Here is a 19206-nt window from a genome sequence, read left to right on the forward strand (position 1 = left end):
GACTTTACATGCGTCCGTATTCAAAACTACGTAGTGCAAATTCAACCATTATACTATACTATTACCTCCACTGGATAGCAAAATAAATAGACTTGACCATGCGAGGAGCAAATCAAGCCGGAAAGAAGGCTTAAGTCAAAATATTCAGTTGCTATTCATTTCCTTTTGCCAATTTACTGTTAAGGTCAATAAGAAATAATACAATTAAGTGGGGGAAAATCACAATGGACCTCCAGGATCCGAAAGCAGTGCGGTCAGACCTCGTGTCTCTCTAACTAATCAGCAGCATGGTGTCAGATATTTTTTTAATGGTTATTACCTCTGGAACACAGAGAATAACTTGGTTGTTCATTCGGGGGTCGCTACGTATTCAAAGATTATTTTTGTTTTGGGAAATGTGCTCAAATGCACAAAATCAATGCCACGCTCATTTCTGCGGTCAAATGACCTTGCAACGGTTAGCTTAGCTTGGCACTGCCGATACAAGCCTGGAAACAAAGGGAAACAGAAAGTAGAATTTGTAGTGGTTCACTCGGCTGGACGACATCATACTGATGACAGGACTGTTGGAATTTTTGCACCCACAAAACAGCTCCAACATATCCATACATCAATCCATTATTTTAGCATTTTTCAATATTCCTGAGCAGGGTAACGTGGAGCTGGAACCTATCCCAGCTGACTTTTGAGTTGTTTATACTGATGACTCAAAAATAGGACAAAACTGCGTTATTTCATTGGTAGGATGCGCAGTGAAATAGCGGTTAGCACTACTCTCACGGCCGAGAGTGCTCGCATTGGTTTTCCCATTACTCTTTCCTCCTCCCACATTGCAAAAACATGCATGCTTACATTCCCCATATGTACTTGTCTATATGTGCCCTGAGATTGGCTGGCGACCAGTCCAGGGTGTACCTCGCAACTGGGATAGGCTCCGGCTCACCCGTGACCCTAATGAGGACCAGCGCTATAGAAAATGGAGGGATGAATGTTTGTTTACATGACAAAAACCATTTGGAGCCAAAAAACACAAACATTTGAACTGAAAATGAGCATTGTTCTTTCCATGGAAATGGGAAAAGCTTATGCGTGTTCAGCAGGCTATGTCACGGGTATGTCACAGCCAAAAGAACACGAAGGACCACAGCGTTGTTTGTTGCCATTGTACCGGACAACATAAGGAGTTGTAAAACAGCTTTCCAGCAAAGTGTACATTTCTTTCACCACTACTACGTCGAGTGGAGTCACGTTATTAATAACGTAGTTTATCTCAAGTTTAAAACCCCACAAAAACAGGCATTGCCAGCTTCTGAACTTTTTGGTGTTAGGCAGCAGTGCTAACTAATGAGCCACTGAACTTCCAATTCAGCACCATACCTGCATACAACAGGGGCGGAGCCAGGTTGTGGATAATGGGTGGGCCTGGAAGAATCAGAGTGGGCCTGAATATTGCTCTCACTGAGCATCATCCTCCTGTCCCGACAAATCTTATATTCAAATTAAATCTCAAACTGAATAATATGAAGTTCAGATCTACCTTAGAGAACTAATTATGCCCTTCTTAATATGCAATAAAATAAAAAAAACACAACAAAACAAATTCAAAAATAATTTAATAATAATTTACAAAAAAAATTCAAGTATATATTTCTTCATGAATCTCACTGGGTGGGCAGTCTGTCAATCTGGGTCAACCTGTGCACACCCAGGCCCACCTATGGCTCCGCCCCTGGCATACAATCACATGTTAGCGTCACTTTCCTGATTGTTTTTCTACCTGTAGAGAGAAATGTGCCCTGTGATTGTCTGGAGACATTACCCTGCCTTTCTTCTAAAGTTTGATGGGATAAGCATCAGATCACCTGTGATCTTCAACAGAAGAAGTGGTAGGAAAACTTGATGGATGTACGGTGACTTTGGCCAACTACTTGGTGTTGACCTGTTGTTGTAAAGGTGAAGTCAACCCCCAATTTTTTTTAACAAGAATATGTTCTAGGCAGGCCCACTAGTCCAAACATGGCATTCTGATTCATATTGTGTTTGTGGAATATGTTTTAAGCAGTAGAATCCACCCGTTTTTGTCCATCTCAGAGGGCGGCCATTTTTCCACTTGCTCTTGACTCAAAAAGACATCACAGTTGCTGGGGGCCCAGAAAACAACCAATCAAGGCTCAGCATCAGAAAACAATTGAGTAGTGATAGGTCGTTACCTGAACAACTGTGATGTCATTTTCAGTCGACAGAAGTGACAAAATGGCCGCCCCATGAGATGGCTAAAAATGGGTGGATTTTACTGCTTAACTCATATTCCATAAACACAATATTAACCAGAATGTCACGTTTTGACTAGTGAAGGTGCATAGAATATATTATTGCAAATATTTTTTTGTGGGTTGACTTCCAAGTCGGGTCACAGTTCACTCCCACACCCCCGCTCATTTCTAACTGCTAACTATGGAAACATCAAAACTTCTCACTCCATTCATGACTGATAGAAACTAAAGCTCAGTTCGGCAAATAGCTTCAAGAGTGTAACAATACAATGAATAAAAAGTCAAACAATGCTAATGATGATGTTAATGAATCATGATTTGTTGCCTAGCATGCCATGTGATTACGCCTGCTAACAATCTGAGAGCTTTTAAGGGTACTTTCAGGTGTCTCCTGGACCCCTCAACTGTCCTCTTATCTTTGACAGGCACTCTTAAAAAGTTGCAGAGCTGTTGTGGAAATTCAGCCAAAGCCATTTCAATTGATTTTCAAAGTGTCTCCGCATGAGCATACAAAAAGATATCATCTCAAAGTTGGAAACACACTTCGGATTTGACTGCATCTGACTTGAATCGAGTTTTTTTTTTTTCCTTCTACCTGACGCCATATCTGATGAAAAGCACACCTTCAAATTGTTATCTATAAAACTCGAGAACAGTTTTCGCATCAGAAGACTGATTCACCCTCTGATCATCTTATAGTCTCATCACATTATACAACCAATGACACTGTCTCATTTAGAAAGAAATTTCAAGAAAGTTTTATACCGTATATATTTTTCATGTTTGCAGTCTTTGTGTTCATCGCTTTTTTAACAACTTTATCAAACTGTGCTGATCTAGCACTCGCATTCAACTTTAATGTATAAAAATGTATGTAGATTGAATGTTTAATTTTTTTTGTCATTTAATACTCATTTGAATCAAATTACTTTATTGATTTCTGGAGGTCAAAGGGTGTCTATTACGAACATTGTTACAATAAGACCCTCACATCTACGCTGTAAAAAAAAAAAAAAGTTGAGGGAATTAAAAAATTCAATTTCAGCAAACTTTCAAATTCAGCAAACTTTGATAACATTTTAAGTCAGGAAATTCAACTTAATATTTTAAGTTTTGTCCGTTCGTGAAAAATGGCTTTCCCGCATTTCACAACAAAAAAACAAGAGTTTGCATAACTGTTGTCCGGTGTGCTGCCCCAAAAATTAAAGATATAAGGAAAAATAACGCAGTAAATTCTTTTGGAGCATACAACTTGCTTGCTTATTGCATAAATGTCAATAATTTATATTTTAAAGTTGTTCTAACTTAAATGAGTCTTAAACCCCCCGACCCGCCGCCCTCCCAAATACATTATGTGTTTTTTTGTTGTTGTTGTTTTTTTACAGTGTGTAAGAGCAACAAGTTCGAATCGTTTTTATTTCAGGTCGTGCACATACAGGAAGCCTTCAGCTTCAGTTATCTCAAAAACGCAGCTGATGAAATGTTACCAATAAATCAGTGTCATGTTAAGCTGTCTCGAACAGTCACAGTTGTAATAGAGACAGTCTGAACTTGACAGTCAATTCAGTGCTGCAGGGCAAGAGGCCAAAATCCTTGAGTTCCTGCTCTGTTTGAGGAAAGATCAAATGCTCCTTGCAACAGCTGTGACATATGCATGCTCTGCATATTCAACCACTAGATGGAAACAATAGTCCTCTACTCTTCACCATTCGGACTGGACTATGAGGCTTTTGTTTATACTTTGTGCAATTATTTGCAATTGATGTAAATGTGATTTTCACTTATTTTTAAGACAGCTTTTATCATGTGGTTAAAAAACAACGGATTTTAAACAAAAAAAAAACGATCTAAAATCTATCTATCTATCTATCTGTCCGTCTGTCCGTCTGTCTGTCTGTCGGTCTGTGCGCAACGGTGTGTGTAACCGCGTTCATAATTGTGTAAAGTGCGTGCAACTAACTGTGACGGGTAACTAACTGTGTGTAACTGGCACTGCATGACAGATAGATGGATAGACTATTACGTAGTTATCCTACTATTGCGCAACAGTAACTATTGAGCTATTCATTTAGCGAGGTTACAGTATTGTCACACCAGAAGTCCAGAACTATTTAAGCGTCCTCTGCCATCTGTGCAGTCTTCCCCCGCGTGGGGTGCCTCGGCTGAAACGTGAGAGGCACGCAGCGACTCACGCCCCCTCCCCTGGCCAACTCTCCCCTATCCCTCCGCTCCTCTCCTTCCCCCCGGCAGACACAAGCCCTACACCGCGCATCGCGGCTCTCCGATCACAGTGTGCGGGAGCCTGAAAGCGGCAGCACGAGCTACCGAAGCCCGGACCGCTTGGATTTCGTCTCCCCTCGCGCCGCGGAGCTGGCGGTCATGTGAAGGACTCACCCGCCGCCTTTATAACACTTATTTTGAATCGTTTTGCTTCGTTTTTTTTGAGATCACGGACTGTTATCCGGGGGCAAACGTTTGAAATACTTTGTGTGATTTAAAGTGTTTCTTGAACGGACTGACACCAGCTTTCGGCATGGGGGCATAGCGGGGACCGGAGCGGGAGCCTCTAATACTGTTCCAGCCCCATTCGTATCTTCATGTATATATGAACCGAGCTCTATTTTTGACCTCCGCGATGAGCATGGATGGTTGTCCGCTGAAGGTGGCGATTTTCCTGTGGTGCCTGCTGGTGATTTCCGGTTCCAGCTTCGAGATCGGCTCGTACGAGCTGGAGCGAGGAAGACCGGCCAAGTGCGAGCCCATCACCATCCCCATGTGCGAGGGCATCGGCTACAACCTGACGCGCATGCCCAACTTCATGGACCACGACGACCAGAAGGAGGCTGCCATCAAGCTGAATGAGTTTGCTCCTCTGGTGGCTTACGGCTGCGACGTGCACCTCCGCTTCTTCCTGTGCTCTCTCTACGCTCCCATGTGCACTGACAAAGTGTCCACCTCCATCCCCGCCTGCAGACCCATGTGCGAGCAGGCAAGGGAGAGGTGCGCCCCCATCATGAAGAAGTTCAGCTACACCTGGCCCGACTCGCTCGACTGCTCCAAGCTGCCCACCAGAAACGACCCCAACGCCCTGTGCATGGAAGCCCCGGAGAACGAGACTAGAACCGAGGGCAAGAAAGGCGAGGGCATGCTCCCCGTGCCCCCTCGGCCCCGGCAGGCAGGAGCCGGCAGCGGGCGCTCCTCGGGTGGCGGCGGCGGCGGCGGCGGCGGCGGCTCCTGCGAGAACCCTGATAAGTTCCAGTTCGTGGAGAAGAGTCAGTCGTGCGCGCCACGCTGCTCGCCCGCCGTGGACGTGTTCTGGTCCAGGCGAGACAAAGACTTTGCCTTCATTTGGATGACGGTGTGGTCCATCCTCTGCTTTGTGTCCACCGCTTTCACCGTGCTCACCTTCCTCCTGGAGCCGCACCGCTTCCAGTACCCGGAAAGGCCCATCATTTTCCTCTCCATGTGCTACAACGTCTACTCGGTGGCCTTCATCATCCGCTCGGTGGCAGGCGCCGAGAACATCGCCTGCGACCGGGAGCACGGCGAGTTGTACATCATCCAGGAAGGTCTGGAATCCACAGGCTGCACCATCGTCTTCCTCATCCTCTACTACTTCGGCATGGCCTCCTCCATCTGGTGGGTCATCCTCACCCTCACCTGGTTCCTGGCGGCGGGGAAGAAGTGGGGTCACGAGGCCATCGAGGCGCACAGCAACTACTTTCACATGGCGGCGTGGGGCATCCCGGCGCTCAAGACCATCGTCATCCTCACCATGAGGAAGGTGGCCGGGGACGAGCTGACGGGCCTGTGCTACGTCGGCAGCATGGACTCGGGCGCGCTCACCGGGTTCGTCCTCATCCCCCTCTCTTGCTACCTGGTCATTGGCACCTCCTTCATCCTCACCGGCTTCGTGGCCCTCTTCCACATCCGCAAGGTGATGAAAACCGAGGGCACCAACACTGAGAAGTTGGAGAAGCTCATGGTGAAAATCGGCATCTACTCCATCCTCTACACGGTGCCCGCCACGTGCGTCATCGTCTGCTACTTCTACGAGAGGCTCAACATGGACTACTGGAAGCTGAGAGGACTGCAGGCCACGTGCGGCTCCTTCAACGGCCACGGCGGCGACTGCTCCCTGCAGGCTTCCGTGCCCACCGTGGCCGTCTTCATGCTGAAGATCTTTATGTCCCTGGTGGTGGGCATCACCAGCGGCGTGTGGGTGTGGAGCTCCAAGACCTTACAGACGTGGCAGGGCCTGTGCAGCAGGAAGTTGACGGACAGGACTAGCGGCAGGAAGCCCTGCAGTGGGGTCAGCTGCAGCAGCTCCCACTGCCATTACAAATCTCCCGCCGTGGTCCTGCACATGGCCAAGACGGACCTGCACGCCGACAGTCCCGCTCACGTCTGACAAACATGCGCGGGGGTCACGTAAGGAGCTGCTAAAAAGACACTCTTGTTCGGGTCATGGTGGTCCGCTAACGGGATTCGGCGCAAAAAGGGACATGTTCAGTATTGTTATTAGCCATATCGTCGGCAGCAATTGTGGCGTTTTTCTTAAATCTGTATAAATGTTTATTTATTGTAAATATATTTAATTTAAGTTCATCTTTGCTCTCACCAGATGTTGCGTTCGGATGCATTTATTCAAAAGAGATGAAGTGCCTTTTGTAAGAACACTGGCTCTCGACATTTTATTTTTGGACGGCAATAAATTTGTAGAACTTCAGTTCAACTCCAAGCCTTGTTGTCATTTTGGAAACAATTTCACCGCCTCCTGTGATGAATATTTCAGCCTTTAAAGAGTCGAACGAGAGAATTAATATGTCACAAGTGACTGCTCATGTCTTGTTTTCCTGATTTCTCTCTCTGGGAATGTCTCCGCAGCGGGTCTCTTCGCCAAATGCATCCCAGAGGCGTCTCGGAAGATAATCCTCAAAGAGACTCGCTGATGAAAAGAGGGACAGACTGTGGCAAGAATGAATGTTTGCATCACGCGTCTTTAAAATGCAGCAGCGCTGCACAGAAGAATGTTTAATTAATAGCTGGCTTAATCACCGCTGTTGCTCTTTGCTGCTCTGCTTGAGCCCGTGAAAAGCACTTTGATCTTGCAGGACACATCACAGGCACATTTCGCCCTCATTGCCTGGCGCAATTTGGCACAAGTTCTCATATTTGTGCGGTTTCAGCAAGCAGATGTGAGATTCACATTTATATGTGGTTTGTGTGGTCAATCGGTCATGTTGATTGTGCTGACGCTGGCGAGCAGTGACTGAATTTCCACATAAACTGCAAGGCATTATCTTTATTGAGCGAAAAAAGAAGAAAAAAAACAATGCATCTTTTATTCTCACGTTGAAGAAAAGCCACACATAGCGTTGTTTTCATGACATAAATAGCCCAATTTGGCTCGTACAAATTACGTCTCGGTAATGAAGCCAATTTTATAACACACGAGCAGCTCCGCGTTTGTGCACACGCTATAAAATAGAGCAAGTAAATAGCTTTACATCACGGGACTTCAACGATTTAAGTAGCAATGTGGATTGCAAGTAAAACACAGCGCAGGCTAACCGTGTTTGACAGCGGTGAGGCTGATTGTTTCATTTGTGCGTGGCGCGTTAGAGTGATAGCATGGAAAAACATGATAACCAAGACTTTTTTTTTTTTTTTTTTATGAGCAGCACCATTCTAAGAACACGCCAAGTTGTAAGCAGGAGTGTAGCATTTGCATTCCAGCAAAGTTAACGTATCATTCTCGTATGACGGATTGTTCTGCGCGCATTTGAGTTTATGTGTTAATGAATTCTAAGTTCTAAGTTATAAATCCAAAACATGTCAACTAGGTGCAGTGTTTTGTGGATGTGTGCCATGCCTGAGTTAGCCTCAATTACTTTCTCCAGAACAAGAGGGGAGGGGTCGGGGGGGCGGGGGGTTCTATCATCCTCCCCTTTGTGTTTTTATTACCGGGCCATTGCAGGCAGCGGTCTACGGTTTGGACTCTGGTACGGTGCAGATCACATTTAACTATTAAAAAGAGGTGTTTTGCTTGGAGGGAGTTCACAGCCCGAGACTCGGCTGGTGGTGTTTAAGCCGCATGTTCCACTTCATGGATGCCTGGACGGGAGCGCGTGCTTCGTCCCAAGATTACACTCCACTGACATGACCCGGAGAGGCCAAGCACTTGCTGTGTGAGACACAAAGCAGCTTGTTCCACCTGCACCCAGCACTTCAGATAAGACTGGAGCCGGTTGACGCATGTGGGTTTGTATTCAGTTTTCCATTTTTTTTCAGCTAAAGACGTAAATTAGACATGTGTTCCCTCTATGGGACATGAACTTATTTGATCTGACATGTCTTTTTTGCTTTCTTTCTTTCTTTCTTTCCCTGCTCGTTTTTTTAAACATCTTTTAGTCCTCTTATTCGTAAATCAAACTTACTATTACATAAACAGTGTCATTTCAATAGAAAAAAACAGTTTTCAAATGCAGTCTATCAGGATCACTAACTTGTGATGTCATTCAAAGTGTGTGCATAATTTCACGTGCTCTGCCACAATTTGGGAGAACCGGCCATAAAATTGATAATAACAAAAGCTATGTAATATGGTGTAGCTATTATGAGGCTCCCATACAGGCATTAGCTAGTGACAATCAATATACTGTACATGCCCCGTGGCGTAGTCCGTAAACAAACACAATTGAATTCAGCTTGTATACCAGACATACATGTCATCATACATTTAAAAAAAAAAGAAAACAAAAAGAAAAAAAACCCTGCGCAAATTCTCCAAATTCTCTGGTATTTCACAGCCTAACCAAATGTAGCCAAAGCAATCACAAATGTCATTATTGGTATTTTCATAGGATAGTAATTCACGCAAGTGGTTACTGTTGCACTTGTCTGCATTGCTGATCGCTTGGTTACATTGTGTGTTTAGACACACACACACAAACGCGCATGCATTCACAAAATTATATCTGTTCATTTATTGGTCTGTCTCTCTGTATCCTGTTGTCACAGGATGTAGATGTTAAACACATAACGCCTGGTTAATGATTATTATTTATACTATATATTATTATATGATATAATATTATTATATATTATAAAATATTAAATAATATAATATATTATTATTATCTTTTTGTTTTGTTTTCATTAGGCCAAGAAATTGAATAGAAGAATTAATATTATTAGTGAACGGGTCTAGGCAAACTACGGCCCCGGGGCCACAGTCTCTGACCGGCCCTCACAATGACCATGAAGTCAAAGTAAAACGTAAAATCTGCAGGGCTTTTGTTTCTAAAGTTAGCAAGCAAGAGCTACGACTTGTGTATGCATCGTTGCCAACCTAGCGATGTTATTGCTATATTTAGAGAAATTTCCGACCCTTCTAGCGATTATATTTAAAAAAAAAATTTTAAAAAGAGATTAGCAAAAATGACGTAGCAATTAATGGTAGCAATATTGTTATTTCCGTCATGGTGGAGGGAAGATGGCCAAGATTTGGCCTATTAGCATTGTACGCAAATCTACAGTTCCATATACTGTACATATTGAGTGTATTCAAAGTCATCACTTAATCATTATACATCACTCTCGCACTTCTTTTTTACACTGTATTTGAGAGTTCTGACTTGGAACGGCTCATTTGAATTTGCGGTTAGTGCACAAAATGAATGTTATAACTTAAATGACCGCATAATGTTTTATTTATATATTTATATATATACTTATTTATATAAGTTATTTTTCTAATTTCCTAATTAGAACAATACATATCGTCGCTGTCCTCTGAAAAACACATACGTCCAATTTTTTTTTTACATTTGCGCATTAATGGTCACGTCTATAACGTGGAAACCGCGGTCACGTAAAATATTTTTAAAAATTAAAAAAATGAATTAAATCGGAGCATTTCATAGACACTGGTTTGGTAAGTTAAGGATTGATACACACGTGCATTTAATAAACATTTATTTCACACTTGAACCACTGCTCTGTATTGAATACAAAACGTGAACAATTCCAAAGAAACAGCACCCTCTAGTGAGCTACCGTCCTTGTCTTTAATTTCCTGAACAACATTAAGTGAGCAGGATGTTATTGTTTCTTTTTCCACAAATATGCTCTCTATCAGCACGTACTGTCTTTCCAGCTCATTAAGCAGCTAAATTTAGTTTCTTATTTTACCAAAGGACGAGAAATCACACACAGCACAGCATTTCAGATAGTAGCAAAAGGGAAGCTTCAGTCCAAAAACAGAGTTTGTTTGAGCTGTGGCTACTTTGGCGCCAGAGACGTGTCTGCCGGGAACACCTTCATAGCTCACACATACACTCGCACACACGCACGCACACACCTGAGGTTTGCAGTTTGGGAATGGAGCCACCCAATCATCACTAGGCTCATTCTAGAGAAGACCCCACCCCATACTCTGGTAACGTCCACTTTCAGGAGCGAGTAAGCTCAGTCTCGATCGAAAATTTAGTTTGGCTGAGACTCCGCGCCGTTTTTTTTTTTTTTCTCCCGCTCCGACTCACGCAGGAGGCTTACTAGTGTCAGCGTCAGTCACATTGGGCAGCCCATTTGTCTGGGCCAAAAGTTAAACTACTCCCAGAAAAGGCAGCACTCTCCCTCATAGGTCTTTAATGCAGGGAATGTTTCATTCTGTCTTCACGGGGCTTAAAAGTGTATTTATTGATATGGTCGAAATGCAGAATGAGAGTATTTACATAAGATTAGGAGCATTTGTTTTCATGAGAAGGCTTTAAAACACCTCAGCAGTTTATCTGCTGACGCCGTGTTATTGTCTGCACAGTAGAAATCCATCCATCTGGTCATGGGTCTGATTAAAGTCGATCATTATGGCATCAATGTGCCTCCCTCATAGACTTCATCCCCTTGCCCTCTGAGGGAAAAAAAAAAACCCCGAGAAAATAAAGCATCCTTCATTGGCCTGCCCCACCTCCCTCTGCCGCCCCCACCCCCTCCCCCCTTGAGCACTATCCCTTCCCTGGCCCGTTTTGATGTGCAAATGAGTGCATTGAAAACCTGCAGGCCCCCAAAGAGATGCTTACCATGAAAATGTGCCAGTCGGAGAACACCCGAGTTCACACAGCTCGCTAGTCCACGCAACTGGACTCTAATTAGACACCCGGTCTGCCACTGCCGCTAGACCGAGACATAACACCCACAACCCCCATCACGCCCCCCTCCTGAAACACACACATGCACACATTACGACTCCCATCATAAAGCACACACAAACAGTGACGCAGTCATCTCAGAGGTGAATCCAGGGTGAAAGAACGCTGGCAAGAATTTGGTTTGATATTGATTTTCTGAAATGAAGATAAAGTATCAAGGGAAGATCAAATTGTTGGTTTGAGAGGTTTTCACATCCGTGTAATGAAAGTCCGCAAACATGGAGAGTTTGTTGAGTGTCTTGGAAATATGAAAGGATGAAAGGATTTGAACCTGTTTAAAGGCATATGTTCTAATTAGCAGCGGCATTTCTATCGGTTTATGTTGATGCATAAATCCATGTTTTTGGTTGAAGTCCTCACATTTTATATGGGGTCTAAAAATATCATAAGGTTGAAAATGGTTTTGCCAACTTTGGATCAAACGTAAAAACAACTACCCTATCACTATCATTATTCACTTTCATTATTTGTTTTGAAAGTATAAAGAAAGGGGGGAGGGGGGGGGGGACTCCAGTTTTTCAGTGCAAATATTCTGATTCATAACTGCACTTGAGCTATTTGAAGTTTTTGTGCCCCAGACTCAATCCTTTCATCTTGATCTGAAGAAGTCGTGATGACTACTGCAAGAGAGTTAGTTGAGTGCAGAATCCGTTTCTTGCTGAATATCAAACACTTGAAACAACTAGCAAGTGGAACTTACAAATTCAATCTGATAAGATCCAGTATGAGAGCGGTCTGGAAAATACTAGAATATAATAATGATTTGTTTTGTTAACCCAAAAACTATGCACCCTCATGTACAATAACAACAATGGAAATATAATAACAACGTATGTCTATCTACTGTACCTTTAATCACATGGGAAAAGAGTTTTTAGAAGGTCAATTCCTACCTAATATCTATATTAAAAATCAATTTGCTTGTTTCTTAGTTCTAAATTCTTGAGATTGTGGATTGTTGGTTTTCATTAGTTGGAAAATATCATCATCAAGATGTAATTTAGGAGTGTGTGTCTTATGTCATAGTCAAAGTTGGCAAGGTGGTGATTTTTTTATTTATTTAACTCATCTTAAATCATAAAAATGATTAAAACAATACAAATAAAATCCTGGAATATTTCAGTCTAGTGGAGTGAATCTCTCAAACGTAGATTTCAAAATTCACTTTTTGAATTCAACTCCTAAAACAATTAACATTGCGCAATCTTCAAATTTACTGAGATGCGCCATGTATTTGGGGAATGTTATTTGGCATTCAGTTTTTGGAGAGTTACACCATTAAATGTAAAGAAAAGTAAAGAAAAGTTTTGAGATAAAACATGTTTTTAGCTATTCTGTGTTATGGTGTGTTTTTTAATGTTTCTTTTCTTCCATGTCCTTTGATCAGTAAGCAGAAAACAGAGAAGTAAAGCTGTTTCATCCCTCTCTATGCTGTTTGCCTGTGGCTGAAACGCGCACGAGTCTGCTCTCTGAAGCCCACAGCGTTACTGTGATCACCGTTAATCTCCTTTGCCACTCTGCTGCCATCTCCCCAAATGCATTCATCTCATTTCCAAAAAGTCTTCTCTGCATCTTCTCAATTTCTAATTAGGCAGCGTCAAGATTTCACAAGTCACGCTTTGGTGTCGAGCAGCAGGCAAGGTGGCCCCTTTGGGAAGAGGGGTCAGCCAGGGCGAGTGTTTGTTTGAGGGTTAAATCACAGCAGGCCTTTCATCATGTTGTTGTGTTGTATGATCACAGCTTTGGGATTATCTAGGTCAGACATTTGAGAGTGAGAGCGCCCCTTTTGTTACTGCCATTTTTATTCAGTTGCTAGGCAGCACCGGCTCTAATCTCTTGTTCCAAAGAGTGTCTCCCCAGAGAAAAAGGGATGGAGCAGGAGTTAAAAAGGATGAAAATATGTGAAAACAGCATCAACAAAGAGCACAAATGGCAATGGCAGGATTGCTTTTAGGGACTCTCTAAAGCAGAGGTGTCCAAACCTGGTCCTCGACGGCCACCATCCCGCCTGTGTTATATATATATATCCCCACTCCAACACACCTGATTCATATGAGCAGGATCGTCATCAGGATGTGGGAGTTTGAAACTTGCTTAAACCACTTTTTTTTTTTTCTCGCAGTGCCATCAACTGACGAAATAACTGATCGCATCGCCACGCTGGCACAGTTCATCGCAATGTCGCTTTGTCATTCATATATGAATCCCGTTTCTGTGTCAGTGCTGTGGAAAGGTTTAAAGCCACCGCCACTTCCTTTACTTTGAATGCCTTTTTCACATCCATCATTTTAACATGTTAACAGTACATAATAGAGCAGATCAGGAGCGGAGCCGTGGGTGGGCCTGGGTGGGCAAAGGCCCACCCAGATTGAAAGACTGCCCACCCAATGAGATTCATGAAAAAATATATACTTTGGTAATTTATTATGAAATTATTTTTGAATTTGTGTTTCCTTGTGTTTTTTATTGTATTGGATATTAAGAATGGCATAACTGTTGCTGTCTAAGGCTGATCTGAACTTCATATTATTCAGTTTGTCATTTTATTTGAATATACGAAATGTCGGGATAGGAGGATTGTGTTCAGTCAGGGAAATATTCATGCGCACCCTGATTTTTCCAGGCCCACCTATTAACCGAGCCTGGCTCCGCCCCTGGGGCAGATGCAGGAATGATTGATGACATGAATTAAAGTCCTATTCCATTTCGGTTTCTGAGAGGTGTATGCTTGAATTTAAAAGTTGATAGTATGTTTGCCGTTGCACATTGTCTTGCTTTTGTAGTACCTTGGCAGCCATGCTGTACTAATGCAGGTGACTCCAGGGGCGGAGCCAAAACGTGACTGATGGGTGGGCCTGGAAAAATCAGGGTGGGCCTGAATATTTCGCTCACCGAGCACAATCCTCCTGTCCCAACACATCATATATTCAAATAAAATGACGTTCAGATCTTCCTTAGACAACCACAATTATGCCATTCTTAATATTCAATTAAAGAATAAAAAAATTAAAAAATAAAACGAAACACACATTTTAAAATGATTTGATAATAACTTCCTAAAAATTTAAAAGTATGTATTTTTTTCATGAATCTCACTGGGTGGGCAGTCTGTCAATCTGGGTGGGCCACTAAATTCATTGTCATCTTAGCTTTTTACATTTTGTTGATAGCAAAGGCAACTCTACGACATTTTACATCGAAATGGACCTCAGGCTTGGACTAAAGCTTGAGAATAACTGTGTAAGTGGTTGGCAAACAGGAAATAAAATGGATCAGAAGCACGCCAATTTGGAGCTGGCTTGTCTGTGAAATGCGTCTGCTGGCACAGGGTAGCTGCGGCGCATCCTAAAAATGTGCTCTTGTCACACACTGTCATCAAAGGCTCACCCATGGGCTCTGTGTTCTGACGGAGGAGAGACAATCCCGCACACCGCATTGATCTGATATTCTCCCTTCTTGATTCTTTGATTTGGAGTTTTTAACTTTTTGTTCTTGTCGGCCTTTTTCCCCACTTTTTTGACTTTACGTTTCATTTTGTGTGGCTTTCTTTTTTGTCAAGTTTCTAGACGGCACAGCCAAACTGCTGGCTCCCATGTCGCTTCAAATCACTTGACTGCTTTTAATCATAAACTCTTGTCTTGTTAACACTGACAGTAAACGTAGCTTTTAACAAGGAATAGTTTCATATTCTGCAAAAAGTCTCGACTTTCAGCTGCGTTGCAAGAGCGAACATTTCTACATTCTTGTCTCTTATATGTTCTTGTGGAAGGAAGTGGAACGTAATTGACGTAAAAAATACACGTCCACCTCAATACGCACATCGACCAAATGGTTGTGCATCAATGTTTTCTTGGTGTTTGAGGTTCTGTTTATGTTTATTTACGTCTGTACTCCAGTTTATTGCCAGTGGTTTTGTATCCTTGCATCAATGACGAGCAGCCTGCATCCTTACTAACTGTGCCACCACAAACAGTTAGAGGAAGTCAACCCAAACATATTTTTTTCCAGAATATGTTCCCAGCAGGCCCACTAGTTGAAACAAAGCATTCTGATTAATATTGTGTTTGTGGAATATGAGTTAAGCAACAAAATCCACCCGTTTTTAGCCGTCTCTGGGGGTGGCCATTTTGTCACTTCTGTCAATTGAAAGTGACATCACACACCCTCAGGGCTCAGCTAACGACCAATCATAGTTCAGCTTCAGAAAAACAAGTGAGCCATGATTGGTCGTTATCTGAGCCCTGAGGGTCTGTGATGTCAGTCGACAGAAGTGACAAAATGGCCGCCCCCTGAGATGGCTAAAAACGGGTGCATTTTGCCGCTTAACTCATATTTCATATTAATCATATGGCCTTGTTTCAACTAATGGGCCTGCATAGAACATATTCTTGGAAAAAATTGGGTTGACTTCGCCTTTAAGATGTAGTTGCTGACAGCTTCGCCGGGAGGCGCCATCTTGAAATCAGGAGATTTCTTTTCCGCGTGAGTCGAAATATATAAAACGGCCCAAAGTGAGACTCATTTATCAATACTATTAGAAAAAGCCTTTGAATTTAATATTTTTCAGTCTATCACCACTTTTGATCGCCACATACAGCGCGTAATTATTATGTGACAAACTTAACCATTAAGAATTCTTTTTTTTTTTTTTAATTCATAATTTTGGGCCCCCAAAAATCAAGTAAAATAATATATATTGGACAACAAGTTGCTCTATATAGCAGGTCTGTTTGTTTGACATTTACCAATGCAAGCCAAGGTGTTTCATGTTCCAGAGATTGCAGTGGCAACAATCCTCTCATTTAACAGATATAAATGTATTCCTTTGCCAGTGATCCAAACGTTTGGCTTTCAAACTTGTATTCATGCCATGGACGTAAATGACATAAATATCTCTCTCAAACCAGGGGATACATTTTAGTCAAACACACCGTCTGAGCCATATAAAAAGTCCTTTGTGAATGAGCTCCAGCGTTCTCGTAAAGGATGTTAAGAGCTAATTAGGGATAGGCGGTGGTGGAGGTGGCAGTGGTGAAAAATAGGGGGGGGGGGGGGGGTCCTCATTGTACGGCCGGGGGAAACTTGGTTCGTGCAACTGAAAATGTTAATGAGCTCCCTTCTCCACATTCTGCAAGTAACCAGTGAGCTTGTCCAGTGTTGTTTGTCTTTTGTGGCGCAAATGAGACAAAAAATTCAATGGGACACTTTGGGACAGTCCAAACACATTTGGCGCATAAATTTCCCATCATCAATTAAGTTCTTTTTCCGGCCAGGACTGTTGACTCAGGCTGATCACTGTACATTAGCCAGTCTGTGTGGTAAAAGGAACCAGCTGCGGCTACTCACACTCAAACACTGGACCTTTTGTCAAAAACTCAGCCCCCTCGCAAGTCAAATATAAACCTTGTTGCACGAGAGATACTCTGTGTAGAGGCAGATATTGTTCCTATTGTGGTGTGTCAAAGCTGACACACCAAGTCCAACACGGTGCTGAATAAACTGTGGTTTGTGTACATTGTGTAACCGTAGGCTGTGGAAAAGGAGCCCAGGCAGCAGTCTGTGATGATCTTGGCGGCCAGTAAAGAATTGGCACGCAAAGTAAGACCTGGAACGGCAGCACCGCATGCGGCCCTTTGCCTCAGGATAAGAAGTGCTAGTGAAGCGGAGGGAAGCCGAGCTGCAGGGATCAGCCTTCCTGTTCGCACCCCATCACGCAGACGCAGCCTCGTGTCGTAACGGCACGGGACATTTCCTGTGGGTGTGTTAAGGGTTTGCATCTGGCCTTGTTTACTAGCCAGGGTACAGGCTCATTAAGTGCTCCGAGGCGGATGTTGGGGGCTCATAGTCTATCAGCAGGACTGGCCTGCAGCTCCAAACCAGAACCCAACTGAGCCCGGGTGCTGTAATGCTGCAACTGCTTTTCGAAAACGCGGTCAATCAGGCCAATGCATACTCCTCGATCAGATTGCATGTCATTGAGGGTTTTTTTTCTTTCTTGGAAGTCAAAGATACCAGGCAGCTCTCTGCTTCTTTTTAATGTATTCAATAAACCTCATGAATGAACCAAAACCAACATGACTCTCCTGGATACTTTACTAGAGAACTCATTCCTCTTTATGTCATATTTCCAAACCAAGCAGAACACGCTGAACATTACTGACAGTCCCAAGTTCCTGTTTTAAAATTGGAATTATTTCCTGAAAAGCAGGCCGACAGTAGTGTTCAAGTTTCTTGTTACAAAGCAGTAAATAATACATTTGTCGGGGACTATATTTAGCCGCGGGTTTCTAAATGTGGTTCCCCGGTGAATATTTACAGGTGGTGTATTAAAGATGAAGTCCAACCCAATAGAAATGATGGCTCATGTTCCACATTGCAAACTTGACATGTTTTGTTTATATTTTTCATTTTTTCTATCTTGCATTCCTGTGTGTCAGGAACAGTTACTGGAACAGTTTGTGCACTTTTCGTGACACTTGAAATGGGACTTAAAGGCCATTTTGTCACTTCTGTCGACTGAAAATGACATCACAACTGCTCAAGGCTCAGGTAATGACCAATCACGGCCTGGCCTGTTTTCTGAAGCTGAGCCGTGATTGGTCGTTACCTGGGCCCTGAGCATTTGTGATGTCATTTTCAGTGGCAGAACTAACAAAATGGCTGCCCCCTGAGATGGCTAAAAACGGGTGGATTAACTCATATTCCACAAACGCATTATTAATCAGAATGCCGTGATTCAACTAGTGGGCCTGCTGGGAACATATTCTTAAAAAATGTGTTCGTGTTGTTTTCCCCTTTAAGTTAAAACTTTGGAAACACAAGCCTTTTTATAATATTTAGGTATCGTAATACGTATCGGATCGCAACAAAGTATCGGGATCCGTATCGGAATCGGGACAAAAGTGTATTGTCCCAGTCCTACCTGGTAGTATGTCTTGACAATAGAATTGCACAAATAATAAGTTGAGCCATACTGTATGCAGGTGTCGACCATACTGTGAAAAATGTCCCAATGTGACCATGTTTGTGTCGAAGAGCAACAACATCCCTTTCAAAGCTCCATACTGTAGTGTCCTTCAAGCAAAAAGCAAAACCAAGGACACAGCAAGGAAGGGTTTAGCAACTTTCGCCTCCCTGCTAACCCGCACGCATGTACCATGTAACACTCAACATAATCAAACACCCACACGGCGTGACACACAACACAACCAAACACTCTTGTGGGGCTGCGCTACTAAAACAAACCCCACGCTGGAACCCCGAGCCCCGAGGAGAGTGGCGCTGGAGCTGAAGGAGGCGGATGTGAGGACAGCCAAGAGCTTTGGGTGTTTATGCTGAACAGCCAGAGAGAGGGAAACGCACGGAACGCGATCCTCATGTTTTCCTTACCCCGGCTAATCCGACAAAACGACGGAGGAGTAGATTCCCTTACAGAGAAAGCTGCCACTTAGATATTTATCCTCGCTAAGGCAAACTTCAGACCCTGGCGGGCTCTTTTCACAAGATGAATATGAGTGGGTGTGAGACTGCTACATTTATTTGGGTGTGCGGTTTTAATTAAAAAGGGAAAAGTGATGCCCGCCAGGCAACCTCCTCCAGATTCGTCTTTCCTCTGAGCTACCATCTGAGCATTGACTGCGGAAACAAAGTTATGACAGAAAAATGAGTCAGATTAAAAAAAAAAAAAAAGACTACAGGAATTCAGAAGATAAGATACAGGG

At 43.2% G+C, this 19206-nt stretch overlaps 1 protein-coding gene and 1 long non-coding RNA gene across 2 annotated transcripts; both read left to right on the top strand.

Moving 5' to 3' along the window:
- Positions 1-4388: 4388 nt before the first annotated feature.
- Positions 4389-7002, top strand: fzd9b (frizzled class receptor 9b). Its single transcript, XM_086036608.1, has one exon. It carries the CDS (start codon positions 4879-4881, stop codon positions 6682-6684), a length of 1806 nt encoding a protein of 601 aa, XP_085892734.1. The 5' UTR covers positions 4389-4878; the 3' UTR covers positions 6685-7002.
- Positions 7003-8272: 1270 nt separating this feature from the next.
- On the top strand, positions 8273-17554 carry LOC147144616 (uncharacterized). Its single transcript, XR_015087545.1, has 2 exons — positions 8273-8533; positions 17015-17554. It is a non-coding gene; the product is annotated as an uncharacterized LOC147144616 (long non-coding RNA).
- The last annotated feature ends 1652 nt before the right edge of the window (positions 17555-19206 follow it).

The sequence above is a fragment of the Filicampus tigris genome, chromosome 7, assembly GCF_054856515.1.
Source record: "Filicampus tigris isolate MCC_2025a chromosome 7, RoL_Ftig_1.0, whole genome shotgun sequence".
Lineage (NCBI taxonomy): Eukaryota > Metazoa > Chordata > Actinopteri > Syngnathiformes > Syngnathidae > Filicampus > Filicampus tigris.